Here is a 16,133-nt window from a genome sequence, read left to right as displayed (position 1 = left end):
AATCCACGGTTTCTGGTTAGGGAATGTTTTAATCGTTGCTATGGGAAAGACATCTTTAACGCACGTTCTAATGAACTCGCACACCGAATCAGCGTATTCGTCAATATTGTTATCTGACGCAATATGAAACATATCCCAGTCCACGTGATGGAAGCAGTCTTGGAGTGTGGAGTCAGCTTGGTCGGACCAGCGTTGGACAGACCTCAGCGTGGGAGCCTCTTGTTTTAGTTTCTGTCTGTAGGCAGGGATCAACAAAATGGAGTCGTGGTCAGCTTTTCCGAAAGGGGGGCGGGGCAGGGCCTTATATGCGTCGCGGAAGTTAGAGTAACAATGATCCAAGGTTTTACCACCCCTGGTTGCGCAATCGATATGCTGATAAAATTTAGGGAGTCTTGTTTTCAGATTAGCCTTGTTAAAATCCCCAGCTACAATGAATGCAGCCTCCGGATAAATGGTTTCCAGTTTGCAAAGAGTTAAATAAAGTTCGTTCAGAGCCATCGATGTGTCTGCTTGGGGGGGGATATATACGGCTGTGATTATAATCGAAGAGAATTCTCTTGGTAGATAATGCGGTCTACATTTGATTGTGAGGAATTCTAAATCAGGTGAACAGAAGGATTTGAGTTCCTGTATGTTTCTTTCATCACACCATGTCTCGTTAGTCATGAGGCATACGCCCCCGCCACTCTTCTTACCAAAAAGATGTTTGTTTCTGTCGGCGCGATGCGTGGAGAAACCCGTTGGCTGCACCGCCTCGGATAGCGTCTCTCCAGTGAGCCATGTTTCGTGAAGCAAAGAACGTTACAGTCTCTGATGTCCCTCTGGAATGCTACCCTTGCTCGGATTTCATCAACCTTGTTGTCAAGAGACTGGACATTGGCAAGAAGAATGCTAGGGAGTGGTGCACGGTGTGCCCGTCTCCGGAGTCTGACCAGAAGACCGCCTCGTTTCCCTCTTTTTCTGAGTCGTTTTTTTGGGTCGCTGCATGGAGTCCATTCCGTTGTCCTGTTTGTAAGGCAGAACACAGGATCCGCGTCGCGAAAAACATATTCTTGGTCGTACTGATGGTGAGTTGACGCTGATCTTATATTCAGTAGTTCTTCTCGACTGTATGTAATGAAACCTAAGATGACCTGGGGTACTAATGTAAGAAATAACACGTAAAAAAACAAAAAACTGCATAGTTTCCTAGGAACGCGAAGCGAGGCGGCCATCTCTGTCTCTGTCTGGTCTGGTCTAGGCTGTACTGCTGTCAGCTCTTAGCTCCTAACTCTGGTCTGGTCTGGTCTAGGCTGTACCGCTGTCAGCTCGTAACTCTGGTCTGGTCTAGGCTGTACCGCTGTCAGCTCTTAGCTCCTAACACTGGTCTGGACTAGGCTGTACTGCTGTCAGCTCTTAGCTCCTAACACTGGTCTGGTCTAGGCTGTACTGCTGTCAGCTCTTAGCTCCTAACTCTGGTCTGGGCCAGGCTGAGGCTTGATGGGCCTGAATCCCAGTCCTGGATGGTCTGATAGTGTAGCTCTCTTCATAAAAATCATTCTCAATGCTCTACAGTCATGGACAGGTAAAGAGGGCCAAGCTAGAGACAGAACATCCAAATATATTCTGTTAACACCCACAATCCCTAGGCTGCAAAACAGAGGAAAACCAACAGTGTTTTAGTAGCCTGTCACTTTTCTGTCTTTCAGTGTGTCCAAGGTCAGATATCTTATGCAGGTTCCCCTCAGAGTAATTACACAGTCTCAGGAGAGAGGGATGGGGAGAGAGAGAAGAGAGGGATGGGGAGAGAGAGAAGAGAGGGATGGGGAGAGGGAGAGAGGGATGGGGAGAGGGAGAGAGGGATGGGGAGAGAGAGGAGAGAGATGGGGAGAGGAAGAGAGAGATGGGGAGAGGAAGAGAGAGATGGGGAGAGGAAGAGAGAGATGGGGAGAGGAAGAGAGAGATGGGGAGAGGAAGAGAGAGATGGGGAGAGGAAGAGAGAGATGGGGAGAGGAAGAGAGAGATGGGGAGAGGAAGAGAGAGATGGGGAGAGGAAGAGAGAGATGGGGAGAGGAAGAGAGAGATGGGGAGAGATGGGGAGAGGGAGAGAGAGATGGGGAGAGAGAGGAAAGAGATGGGGAGAGGAAGAGAGAGAGAGGTGGGGAGAGGAAGAGAGAGAGAGATGGGGAGAGGGAGAGAGATGGGGAGAGGGAGAGAGATGGGGAGAGGGAGAGATGGGGAGAGGGAGAGAGATGGGGAGAGGGAGAGAGATGGGGAGAGGGAGAGAGATGGGGAGAGGGAGAGAGAGAGATAGGAGAGAGGGATGGGGAGAGATATGAGAGAGGGGTGGGGAGAGATAGGAGAGAGGGATGGGGAAAGATAGGAGAGAGGGATGGGGAGAGATAGGAGAGAGGGATGGGGAGAGATAGGAGAGAGGGATGGGGAGAGGAAGAGAGAGATGCGGAGAGAGGGATGGGAGAGAGAGGAAAGATGGGGAGAGGAAGAGAGAGAGAGATGGGGAGAGGTAGAGAGAGAGAGATGGGGAGAGGAAGAGAGATGGGGAGAGGGAGAGAGATGGGGAGAGGGAGAGAGATGGGGAGAGGGAGAGAGAGGAGAGAGAGATAGGAGAGAGGGATGGGGAGAGATAGGAGAGAGGGATGGGGAGAGATATGAGAGAGGGGTGGGGAGAGATAGGAGAGAGGGATGGGGAGAGATAGGAGAGAGGGATGGGGAGAGATAGGAGAGAGGGATGGGGAGAGATATGAGAGAGGGGTGGGGAGAGATAGGAGAGAGGGATGGGGAGAGATAGGAGAGAGGGATGGGGAGAGATAGGAGAAAGGGATGGGGAGAGGGAGAGAGGGATGGGGAGAGGGAGAGAGGGATGGGGAGAGATATGAGAGAGGGGTGGGGAGAGATAGGAGAGAGGGATGGGGAGAGATAGGAGAGAGGGATGGGGAGAGATAGGAGAGAGGGATGGGGAGAGATAGGAGAGAGGGATGGGGAGAGATAGGAGAGAGGGATGGGGAGAGATAGGAGAGAGGGATGGGGAGAGATAGGAGAGAGGGATGGGGAGAGAAAGGAGAGAGGGATGGGGAGAGAAAGGAGAGAGGGATGGGGAGAGGGAGGAGAGAGGGATGGGGAGAGGGAGAGAGGGATGGGGAGAGATGGGAGAGAGGGATGGGGAGAGGGAGAGAGGGATGGGGAGAGGGAGAGGGGGATGGGGAGAGATAGGAGAGAGGGATGGGGAGAGATAGGAGAGAGGGATGGGGAGAGGGAGAGAGGGATGGGGAGAGATAGGAGAGAGGGATGGGGAGAGGGAGAGAGGGATGGGGAGAGGGAGAGAGGGATGGGGAGAGATAGGAGAGAGCGATGGGGAGAGGGAGAGAGGGATGGGGAGAGGGAGAGGGGGATGGGGAGAGGGGGATGGGGAGAGGGAGAGAGGGATGGGGAGAGGGAGAGAGAGGGATAGGGGGAGAGGGAGAGAGAGGGATAGGGAGAGAGAAGGATAAGGAGAGAGAGGGATAGGGAGGGATAGGGAGAGAGAGGAGAGAGGGATAAGAAGAGGGAGAGAGAGGAGAGAGGGATAGGGAGAGGGAGAGAGAGGAGAGAGGGATAGGGAGAGAGAGGAGAGGGAGAGAGAGATGAAAAATGGAATGATATCTGTAACATTTCCCCAGACCGGAACATTCCTTTTCCAACTAATTCTACCACACGTTTACACACACACATTCTTTCGGTAATTAAATCTGACTAATAAAATGTTTTCTCACAAGCAAAACTGTCGCAACCGACCGATATTACTGTGCACTTTGCTTCACCGTTTAGGGACCATCAAGAGACATCAGGGAGCTTAAGAGAACATGAAAACACAGTCTACTATCTTCTCTTGGTATGTGAGACACAGTGACCACAGGCAGAGTATGAACAGAACCGAGCACAGTGGGAACTAAAGACAACGAGGAGTTTATTTACACTTTATAACAGTGCGTCTTCAACCCCTTTGAAAAAAGAGGAGGGTGAAACACATCGGATTGATTCCCTTTGGATTTACTCCGATGTCCCGAACGGCTCGCCCAGCGCCTCAAGGTCGGTCAAGGAGTCTTCGCCCCAGCTGCTCGGTCAAGGAGTGACGGCAGCTGCCCAAAAAAATAAACTTGTCTGACCTCTCACCTCTGATCTTAAAACACTTAAGCGTGAGAGAGAGGAGTGAGGGAGAGACAGGGAGGGAGAGAGAGAGGAGCAGGTAAGGTGAGGAGAGAAGGTCAAAACTCTCTCCCAGGTAGATTGCTGTTTGTTGTGGTCGACCTGTTTGCCTCGTACAGAATTCTGCTACAGTATGGAAAGAATCGATCTAAGATACATCTATTTGCGGGTGATGAATTCACAGCATCCTATACGTGTCAGAATCTATTTCCATAATAGCGTATGGCGTGGCACTGGGGGCTGCACATTTAGGGAGATCCCTGCTCTCTGAGAAAGGTGGGAATACAGACTGATTAGGGGGAAACCTACTGCTTGACGGCAATTTGTCGGTGCCGGGCGCCTTAGGACCAACTTAACCACAACACAGAAAGCTATGTCATTATCAAAAACCAATCTTCCTAGTATTTCTAAAATCACCCCCCCTCCCCTACATTATATATTCTGCCGTCTCGGAAAAAACATGTCATGAAATTGCAAAGCACTCGGCTTGTAAGAATTTACTGGGCCTGGGCTTTGAAGTGCTCTTCAAGGGGCTGTGGGCCTTAATGTGGGAGGGGGGGGGGGAGAAGAGGATAAGAGAAGGAGAGAGAGGGTTGGAGGGAGAGAGAGTGAGGGAGAGGGTCACAGGGGTGATTCTGGTCATATTTGCCTGCCTGCTGAAAATAACAATCGTGTTTTTCCTAACGAGCACATAACTCTCTCGGTGGGAGACATCGGCCAATTAAAAACTAAAAAAAGGCCCCACATTGCTGGTTCATCTGAAATCATGAAAAAAATCTAATAAAAGATGACTAAAACTGTGCTTGAACGCAAAGACTGCAGTACTACCAGCTGAGCTGCAGCTTTAGCTACATTTCCTAAACCGAACGTGTGTCTCTATCCTGTTCTGGTTCTTCACATGTGCTTTCCACGCTTCCGACTGTTATCAGGCTAATCAACCCTGTCTGTGCCAGTGTGTTTCCTGTCAATCACACTAGTCGTCACGGTGATCACATAGGTTACATGGCACATCATCAGCGCTCTACATAACTTCCTCCGGGGACGTGGGGGATATATGCAGCTACATGGAGGGGGATCAGCAGGAGGAGATCTGTTCTGATCATGCTCCAACACCTGAACGTCTCCTGGGTGGGTGGTGTGTACGTATGTGGTATTAGTGAGGGGTTATGTCGGGTGCCAAAGGCTGCCAAGCTCCAACGTGATAGGATTGTCACGCCCACGGAGACGCAGGGCTCAGATTGGCTCTAAATGAATGCAAATGTATTAATTATCGCATTAAGATGAATTAAGTGACGACGAAAGTCAATTTCATGGCCTCTGCCAAAGTCCAGTGGCACTAGTCAGAATGCCTTCAACTGAAATGAGTCTTCAGCATTGACCCCAACCCCTCTGAATCAGAGCGGTGCCTTAATGGACATCCACGTCTTCTGCACCCGGGGAACAGTGGGTTAACTGCCGTGTTCAGGGGAACAGTGGGTTAACTGCCTTGTTCAGGGGAACAGTGGGTTTACTGCCGTGTTCAGGGGAACAGTGGGTTTACTGCATTGTTCAGGGGAACAGTGGGTTAACTGCCGTGTTCAGGGGAACAGTGGGTTTACTGCATTGTTCAGGGGAACAGTGGGTTAACTGCCGTGTTCAGGGGAACAGTGGGTTAACTGCCTTGTTCAGAGGAACAGTGGGTTAACTGCATTGTTCAGGGGAACAGTGGGTTAACTGCCTTGTTCAGGGGAACAGTGGGTTAACTGCCTTGTTCAGGGGAACAGTGGGTTAACTGCCTTGTTCAGGGGAACAGTGGGTTAACTGCCTTGTTCAGGGGAACAGTGGGTTAACTGCCTTGTTCAGAGGAACAGTGGGTTAACTGCATTGTTCAGGGGCAGAACGACAGATCTTTACCTTCTCAGCTCAGGGATTTGATCCAGCAACCTTTCGGTTACTGGCCCAAAGCTCTAACCACGAGGCTACCTGCCGCCCCATGAACAGGAGGGGGAGTGAGATCCCCACCCACCCCCACCTCGTTATGGAACACACACTAGTGAATGTGTGATTGAGTGAATGACCGAGAGAGAAAGAGAGTGATTGAACCAATTAAAGCAAAGTGTATTGGTGTGATGATGCAACACACTCATTAACCCCTGCTCTGTCCAACCAACTCCTCGTTCCCACGAGGCATGGGACCAAGCACACAGTCACATTGAATAACAGCCTCCCGTCCTATTCAAGGAGCCAAAAGGGGATAGGCGCTGGAGCCAGCCTTTGGCAGACTCCTCTACGGCTATAGTGTGTAGTGTACACACTAACCAGCGTGTTGTTAGACACAGGGCTATGCATGAGACGCCACACACAACCGTTCCAGCTATGTTGTGTCTGAACACATTACTCAGACAGAGTGTGTGTAGAAAACATTGGTAAGAATATTAACGGTAAGAATGTTTATTTTTAAAGGAGAGCCTAAAAGAAAGACGTTCCTTAACATTGTAGATGTCTAATGCCTTTGGGCTGTGGATGAGTGGAGGGGGTTGAGTCTGGGTCAGCTAGAAGAATGATAATGATATAAAATGTGAGGGTTGGTTCTCTCTGTCGATGGCAGGGGGTTGGATGGGTTAGTAGTAATTACATGAGTGGCTGGCCATAGTGCTGCTTCACTGGGCTCGGGCTAACAGGCCTACATAAACACACTGTCGCTCACAACACACACACACAGAATGCAAACAGACACAGACAGAAACACAAACATGCAGACAAACACACACACAACCTTGGCAGCCCACAGAGAGAACAATGATGGCCATTAGTACAACAGCAACAGTAGATGCTGTACACTAGATCACCTCTTTAAGCTCAGAGGGCTAAACTATGGACCTCTCCTTACACCGACCCATAATGCATCGCACACGGAGAGCGAGGGGAGGAGGGTGATGGCAGGTGCAGCCATGCCGAAACACCTGGGATTGTTATTTATTCTGTCTCAAACGTTCCCTCCCTCCACTGGGGAATGACAGAATAATCTGGTGATTTATTCCAGTCTTTCAGGAGCAAAAACAAGCGGAATGTTGGTGCGTTTCTCTGCAGGAAGGTGGAGGATGCAGAAGGGAGATACATGTGAGAGCAGAGAGAGACCGTCTGGGCTGTGGGGCAGAACTGCCCGTCATCCATGAAGTCAGCCTCCAACTAGTCCCGTCTCTCGCACACACACACACCAAAACAACCCAGTCAAAATATCAGACAACACACTCCCCCCCCCCCCCCCCCCCCCCCCCCCGCCCACACCAAAACAACCTAGTCAAAATATCAGACAACACACTCCCCCCCCCCCTCCACACACACACACCTATCTCCACGTCTTGGGTGTAGAAGTGCATGGTGTCCGTGATCTAGGTGACATATACAACTCTGTAGTTGGCTGTGCGCTCGCTCCCCCCCCACACACACACACACACCTGTCTCCACATCCTGGGTGTAGAAGTGCATGGTGTCCGTGATCTCAGTGACATATACAGCTCTGTAGTTGGCTGTGCGCTCTTTCTCCTCCATCACGTGCACCACCTCCTCCACCTTCTTCTCCTCATAGTTGGCCCAGATCTGAGGGGGGGAAGGTCACATGATTAGGGTGAAGCATGACAGAACACTCCCTGTTCTTATGTGTAATATAATGATATCATTAATATGAGGTCTTTCTCGTTAAATTGGGGATCTACTTGTAGGACAAATGAAATAATATACAGTCCCCTGTCTGACTGAAGACCACAGCAAAAAGGACATTTCTCATGTCTAAACCTCCAGCTAAGCATGCCAGTTCCTTATTATATGTCACATGATCAAACATCTAACATACTCAAAACAAACCCAAACCAGACATCAAACTACTACTTTAATCACTGCCAACTCCAACAGAACAATTCATTTACACTCCTAAATGACTCCCAGTACTTGATTCAGGGCCTGTTTTGATGCCAAAGGGAAATACGGTTTAGAACAAACAACCCCTAGACCGGAGAAACATGGGTCTGTTATCTAACAGCAACACCAATCCCCTGTGGGACAACCTCTCTCCCTCTCTTCACCATCCTCTAGAGTGTTTCCGGTGTGGAAACCAGGTCAGCTCCTCTCCAAGGTTGGGCCTCTGTCGGGAGGGCAGGAGGCTCATTAAGGGAAGAGTGTTCCGCTTGGGGCCACAAATCAAACACTATGGTCGACGCTATGGACGCACAAACACACACGAAAACACACACATGCGCGCATGACAACAGCCACACACACACACGTGTGAGGGACAGGATGACAAGAGCTCCCTATTCATCTCTCCACCAGCTGATGTTCTGAGGCTCCTGCTGATGGGGTGGAACACAACTTGACGACAACTTTAGTCTCCTTTCCTTGTGTAACACCACAACACATCTGGTTCTACTCCGTTCATTTCCACCGCAGGCTGTTGTGTTTACTTGGAGGTAATAAAAAAACTAACAAGTTTGTGGTTTTTATATAGTGTAGCGATTTCAAACCAAATTTGATTTGTCATATGCTTTGCAAACAACAGGTGTAGACTAACAGTGAAACGCTTAAAGGCCCTTCCAACAATGCAGAAAGATTTATTTTGAAAAAGTAATAACACGAGGAATAAATACAATGAGTAATGATAACGTGGCTAAATACACAGGGTACCAGCACCGAGTCAATGTGCAGGGGTACAAGGTCGATATTACTATGTTCGATAAAAGTTATTACGCATAGATAATAAACAGCGAGTAGCTGCAGCATGTGAAGTGTGAATGTATGTGTGTGTTTGTGTGTGTGTCTGTGGCATCAATATGTATGTGTGTGCACGTTGTGTGTTTGTGTGTGTTGGAGTGTCAGTGTAGTATGTGTGAGTGTGTGGTTAGAGTCCAGTGAGTGTACATCGAACCTGTGCAAGAGAGTCAGTGCAAAAAATAAGAATGAAATAAAGCAGCTTTATGGCTTGAACATGTTCAGGAGCATTCTGGTCCCAGACTAGACAGCCTTATGGCTTGAACATGTTCATGAGCATTCTGGTCCCAGACTAGGCAGCCTTATGGCTTGAACATGTTCAGGAGCATTCTGGTCCCAGACTAGGCAGCCTTATGGCTTGAAAATGTTCAGGAGCATTCTGGTCCCAGACTAGACAGCCTTATGGCTTGAACATGTTCAGGAGCATTCTGGTCCCAGACTAGGCAGCCTTATGGCTTGAACATGTTCAGGAGCATTCTGGTCCCAGACTAGGCAGCTTTATGGCTTGAACATGTTCAGGAGCATTCTGGTCCCAGACTAGACAGCCTTATGGCTTGAACATGTTCAGGAGCATTCTGGTCCCAGACTAGACAGCCTTATGGCTTGAACATGTTCAGGAGCATTCTGGTCCCAGACTAGGCAGCCTTATGGCTTGAACATGTTCAGGAGCATTCTGGTCCCAGACTAGGCAGCCTTATGGCTTGAACATGTTCAGGAGCATTCTGGTCCCGGACTAGACAGCCTTATGGCTTGAACATGTTCAGGAGCATTCTGGTCCCAGACTAGACAGCCTTATGGCTTGAACCTGTTCAGGCGCATTCTGGTCCCAGACTAGACAGCCTTATGGCTTGAACCTGTTCAGGCACATTCTGGTCCCAGACTAGACAGCCTTATGGCTTGAACCTGTTCAGGAGCATTCTGGTCCCAGACTAGACAGCTTTATGGCTTGAACATGTTCAGGAGCATTCTGGTCCCAGACTAGGCAGCCTTATGGCTTGAAGCTGTTCAGGAGCATTCTGGTCCCAGACTAGGCAGCCTTATGGCTTGAAGCTGTTCAGGAGCATTCTGGTCCCAGACTAGGCAGCCTTATGGCTTGAAGCTGTTCATGAGCATTCTGGTACCAGACTAGGCAGCCTTATGGCTTGAAACTGTTCAGGAGCATTCTGGTCCCAGACTAGACAGCCTTATGGCTTGAACCTGTTCAGGAGCATTCTGGTCCCAGACTAGGCAGCCTTATGGCTTGAAGCTGTTCAGGAGCATTCTGGTCCCAGACTAGGCAGCCTTATGGCTTGAAGCTGTTCAGGAGCATTCTGGTCCCAGACTAGGCAGCCTTATGGCTTGAAGCTGTTCAGGAGCATTCTGGTCCCGGACTAGACAGCCGTATGGCTTGAAGCTGGTCAGGAGCATTCTGGTCCCAGACTTCGTGCCCTGCTACCGCTTGTCACCAGCTTTTAGCAGCTGGCTAATTATTTAACTGTGTGGTATCATCAGCTAATTACCTTCACAAGGTCTCTCTCTGCCTCCCTCTCCCCCTCTCTCCCTCCGAGCAGTGTCACATGCTGACTAGACCAGGCACGGGCGTCGTGCACATGTTGATTTTGTCCACATCAGATGCGATCAGGACACGCAGGTTAAAATATCAAAATCAACTCTGAACCAACTATATTAATTTGGGGACAGGTCGAAACACATGAAACATTCACGACCATTTAGCTAGCTAGCTTGCTGTTGCTAGTTAATTTGTCCTGAGATAAACATTGGGTTGTTATTTTACATTAAATGCATAAGGTCTTTTTTTTCTGGGTCTTTGTAGAATTTTAACCCATTTTAAGTCACATGTGTTCTCTACTCCGACATGTAATCCACTGATAAAAGAGGAAACCTAGTTAGTTTCCAGTAATCTCTCCTCCTTCAGGCTTCTTCTTCTTCTTTGGACTTTATATGGCGGTTGGCAACCAACTTTAAGGTGCATTACCACCACCAACTGGACTGGAGTACGGAACTCAGTTCATCTTTCAATCACCCACGTGGGTATATGATCCTAAAAACCAATGAGCAGGTGGGAGAGATGAGACTTGCATGCATGTCAAGCGTTAAAACCAAGTTCTATTTTAGCGTTTGGCAATGCAGACGCTCATTGACGTGCGCGATCAGTTTGGATGAAATTACTGAATAACATGTATGTGTACATTTATTTCGCAATGCTGGCGCATGTAACGTGATGCGCGGTGTGGTCAGCATGTTAGCATGGTAGGCTAACTACACCCAGCGTTCTATAGGCCTTCTTCGGCATGCTAGCATTAACCAATTACATCTGACGTATGCAGCGTAAGACATTTACAGGCCCATTTCACTACTGCAATGAGTCGTGCTAGTGAATCGGCTTACTGCCTGCTACCTTGAATCATTGGGAACAAATATTTATTATACAACAAGTGATACAGTGCGCCAGCCCGAGCGAGCCTTGGCGGGTTCCCTGCCCACCTGGAGACAAAAGACTGGGTCAAACCACCCAATTACATTCAATTGCTTCTTTGTGGTGCCAAATAAAGGGAAGGGATATATTTTTTATTAAATAATTTTGTGGATTCGAATGACCAGGAGTTAATTAAGACCCAAACATGGCCACACTTCAAACTTCCACTGGTCTTTTTCCCTCTTTTTCTCCATCCCTCCCTGAGATATTAATGGATTCAATACCCACAATGCAGTGGGGCTTCAGCAGAGGGTAATGACATGTCCGGGCTTTTAATCAAACCTGCAGGACCAATCCGAGTGACACAGATTAGCGTGTCACTGTTCATTACCGTGGCAACTGTCACCGTGGTGGCGGGGGTTTGGGAGTCGTTCATGACGATTCAGGCCAAGTGACCTCTGACACGTTGGCCCACGTCATGCCGCCGCAGTGGCAAGGGAACAGGAGGAGAGAACACACACAGAATGCCAATCACAGCGCTGCTTTCACAACAACTATGCAGAAGTGGCCTTCCACATGGTGCTCGCCCACATAAACATTCTCCCCCGCTGTGCCCTAGGTGGATGACCTTCCGTGAGCAACCAACCATTCCTGTTTCTTCCACTTGAACGCAGGTATGTGACTGCTGTTGCTGCTTGGACACAGAGACGTGAGAGAGCGAGAGGAGTTAGGGTTTCCGAGCTCCCTGTGTCCGGCTCCAAAAAAGCAGAGACAGCAAATCATCAGTCCTCTACTCCTGAAAAGGAAAACTGTTCTATATGGACAACAACAGTGTTCCAAAAGGAGGACAACAACAGTGTTCCAAAAGGAGGACAACAGGCTTCCAAAAGGACAATAATAGTGTCAAAAAGGAGGACAACAACAGTGTTCTAAAAGGAGGACAACAACAGTGTTCCAAAAGGAGGACAACAACAGGCTTCCAAAAGGACAATAATAGTGTCAAAAAGGAGGACAACAACAGTGTTCCAAAAGGAGGACAACAACAGTGTTCCAAAAGGAGGACAACAACAGGCTTCCAAAAGGACAATAATAGTGTCCAAAAGGAGGACAACAACAGTGTCCCAAAAGGAGTACAACAACATTGTCCCAAAAGGAGTACAACAACAATGTTCTAAAAGGACAATAACAGTCTTCCAAAAGGAGGACAACAACAGTGTTCCAAAAGGAGGACAACAAAAGTGTTCCAAAAGGACAACAACAGTGTCCCAAAAGGAGGACAACAATAGTGTCCCAAAAGGAGGACAACAGTGTCCCAAAAGGAGGACAACAACAGTGTCCAAAAAGGAGGACAATAACAGTGTCCAAAAGGAGGACAATTAGTGTTCCAAAAGGAGGACAACAGGCTTCCAAAAGGACAATAATAGTGTCCAAAGGGGAGGACAACAAGTGTCCCAAAAGGAGGACAATAACAGTGTTCAAAAGGACAATAACAGTGTTCCAAAAGGACAATAACAGTGCCCCAAAAGGAGGACAATAACAGTGTTCAAAAGGACAATAACAGTGTTCCAAAAGGACAATAACAGTGCCCCAAAAGGACGACAACAGTGCCCCAAAAGGACGACAACAACAGTGTCCCAAAAGGAGGACAACAACAGTGTCCCAAAAGGAGGACAACAACAGTGTCCCAAAAGGAGGACAACAGTGTCCCAAAAGGAGGACAACAACAGTGTCCCAAAAGGAGGACAACAACGGTGTCCCAAACGGAGGACAACAAGTGTCCCAAAAGGAGGACAACAAGTGTCCCAAAAGGACAACAACAGTGTCCCAAAAGGAGGACAACAACAGTGTCCAAAAGGAGGACAACAACAGTGTCCCAAAGGAGTACAACAACAGTGTTCCAAAAGGAGTACAACAGTGTTCCAAAGGACAATAAGTGTTCAAAAGGACAATAACAGTGTTCAAAATGACAATAACAGTGTTCAAAAGGACAATAACAGTGTTCCAAAAGGACAATAACAGTCTTCCAAAAGGACAATAACAGTCTTCCAAAAGGACAATAACAGTCTTCCAAAAGGACAATAACAGTCTTCCAAAAGGATATTAACAGTGTTCCAAAAGGACGACAACAACAACAGTGTCCCAAAAGGAGGACAACAACAGTGTCCCAAAAGGAGGACAACAACAGTGTACCAAAAGGACGACAACAACAGTGTTTAAAAGGACAATAACAGTCTTACAAAAGGACAATAACAGTCTCACAAAAGGACAACAGTGTTCCAAAAGGACAATAACAGTGTTCAATAGGACAATAACAGTGTTCAAAAGGACAACAGTGTTCAAAAGGACAATAACAGTCTTCCAAAAAGACAACAGTTCCAAAAGGAGGACAACAACAGTGTCCCAAAAGGAGGACAACAACAGTGTCCCAAAAGGAGGACAACAACAGTGTCCCAAAAGGAGGACAATAACAGTGTTCAAAAGGACAATAACATTGTTCCAAAAGGAGGACAACAACAATGTCCAAAAGGAGGACAACAACAGTGTCCAAAAGGAGGACAACAACAGTGTCCAAAAGGAGGACAACAACAGTGTCCAAAAGGACGACAACAACAGTGTCCAAAAGGACGACAACAACAGTGTCCCAAAAGGAGGAAAATAACAGTGTTCAAAAGGACAACAACATTGTTCAAAAGGACAACAACATTGTTCAAAAAGACAATAACATTGTTCAAAAAGACAATAACATTGTTCAAAAAGACAATAACATTGTTCAAAAAGACAATAAGTGTTCAAATCAAAATGTATTTGTCACATACACATGGTTAGCAGATGTTAATGCGAAATGCTTGTGCTTCTAGTTCCAACAATGCAGTAATAACCAACGAGTAATCTAACCTAACCTAAGGTCCACATGGCATGGTGTTTAACATGGGATAATCATGCTATGCTAGTGAAGCATGAATAGTCAGTAGTGACAAATGGTAAGAGATAGCTGAACCAAAGCCTAAGGGTGAACTGTGCCTTGCTGATGTCACAGCCAAACCCCTTGAGGTACTGAAGAGTAGACTGACTGTTTTACTAAAACCACAACCGGCATTATATACAAATGTGCAAAGAAATATGAAAATGAACTAACTAATAACGAACAAAGTTAAAAACACTGCAGAGTGTGAAGAGAGGAAACGTGAGTCTGGAAAGGCTTGCAGCAGTACTGGTATAGACTGGAATGGGAGGTCATTTAGAATGTCCTGGCAGACTAAGAGACATTACATTCAGAAAATTCCCTTTTACACACACACACACACACACACACACACACACACACACACAGAGAGAGAGAGAGAGAGAGAACCAGGGGGATGGGGACATTGGGAACATTGATTAAAGGTGACAGCATGTCAATTCCAATAGAGTGTGTTCGGCCCGGGGGAGACCAAATCTCCATCAACACCCAGAGCACAGACACACACACACACTGCTGCATACTCACACACACTGGTGCATACTCACACACACACTGGTGCATACTCACACACATACACACTGGCGCATATTCACACACACACACACTGGCGCATAATCACACACACACACACTGGCGCATACTCACACACACACACACTGGCGCATACTCACACACACACACACTGGCACATACTCACACACACATACACACACACACACACTGGCGCATACACACACACACTGGCGCATACTCACACACACACACTGGCGCATACTCACACACACACAAACACACACACTGGCGCATACACACACACACACACACACACTGGCGCATACTCACACACACACACTGGCGCATACTCACACACACTCATTGGCGCATACTCAAACACACACACTGGCGCATACTCACACACACACACTGGCGCATACTCACACACACACACAATGGCGCATACTCACACACACACACACAATGGCGCATACTCACACACACACACAACGACGCATACTCACACACACACACACTGGCGCATATTCACACACACACACACACACACACTGGTGCATACTCACACACACACACACACACACACTGGTGCATACTCACACACACACACACTGGCGTATACTCACACACACACACACACACTGGCGCATACTCACACACACACACACACTGGCGCATACTCACACACACACTGGTGCATACTCACACACACACACACACACTGGTGCATACTCACACACACACACACGAGAAGAGTGAGATGAGGGTAGTAGGGTGCACAGACAGACACACACACAGGTTGTATGAATCCACACTGCTGTCATTGTCTGTTCTACACTACACAGTGAACTATCACTCAAGGTAGGACATGGCCACAGACCTCCACATCAGCTTCAGTCTAAACCATTTCCAACAACCCTGCTACTCCTTCTCTGGTGTAGGCTATACACTAGCGTACTTGTCTCATACTGGTTTTATCAAACTACTCTACCCAGAAGCCTTTGCCCTAAACTTCAAGTACTTCGCTTGCAGCCTGTTGAAACAAGTTTTCAAACCTATCACACAATGAAAAGTACAGCACTATTCATTAGCAATTGAGGTAATTGACATTTTGAAAATACTCAGCTGTGGAACAGCTAGTCATATCTGTCTAGAGCTGGAGGAGAACATGAATGTAGGGAGAGCGTATGGAACAGCCTCTCTCCAGTTACACCACCCACATATGTAGTTTCATTGTTAATTCATTATTCAATAGTGCTCTGCAAACAATACAAATCAATACAAGTGCTTGTTATTAATAAAAGTGCCCTCTGC

General features: G+C 47.7%; 1 protein-coding gene across 1 annotated transcript in view; it reads right to left on the bottom strand.

Moving 5' to 3' along the window:
- Window positions 1-16,133, bottom strand: part of LOC110499879 (staphylococcal nuclease domain-containing protein 1) — a 311,077-nt gene that overhangs the window by 67,817 nt on the left and 227,127 nt on the right. The window contains exon 18 of the mRNA XM_036957135.1: window positions 7,620-7,761. Within this exon, the coding sequence (XP_036813030.1) occupies window positions 7,620-7,761 (142 nt within the window). The remainder of the gene's footprint in view (window positions 1-7,619; window positions 7,762-16,133) is intronic.

The sequence above is a fragment of the Oncorhynchus mykiss genome, chromosome 21, assembly GCF_013265735.2.
Source record: "Oncorhynchus mykiss isolate Arlee chromosome 21, USDA_OmykA_1.1, whole genome shotgun sequence".
Lineage (NCBI taxonomy): Eukaryota > Metazoa > Chordata > Actinopteri > Salmoniformes > Salmonidae > Oncorhynchus > Oncorhynchus mykiss.
Note: the sequence above shows the minus strand (reverse complement) of the source record. Positions and strands in the feature narration are given on the sequence as shown.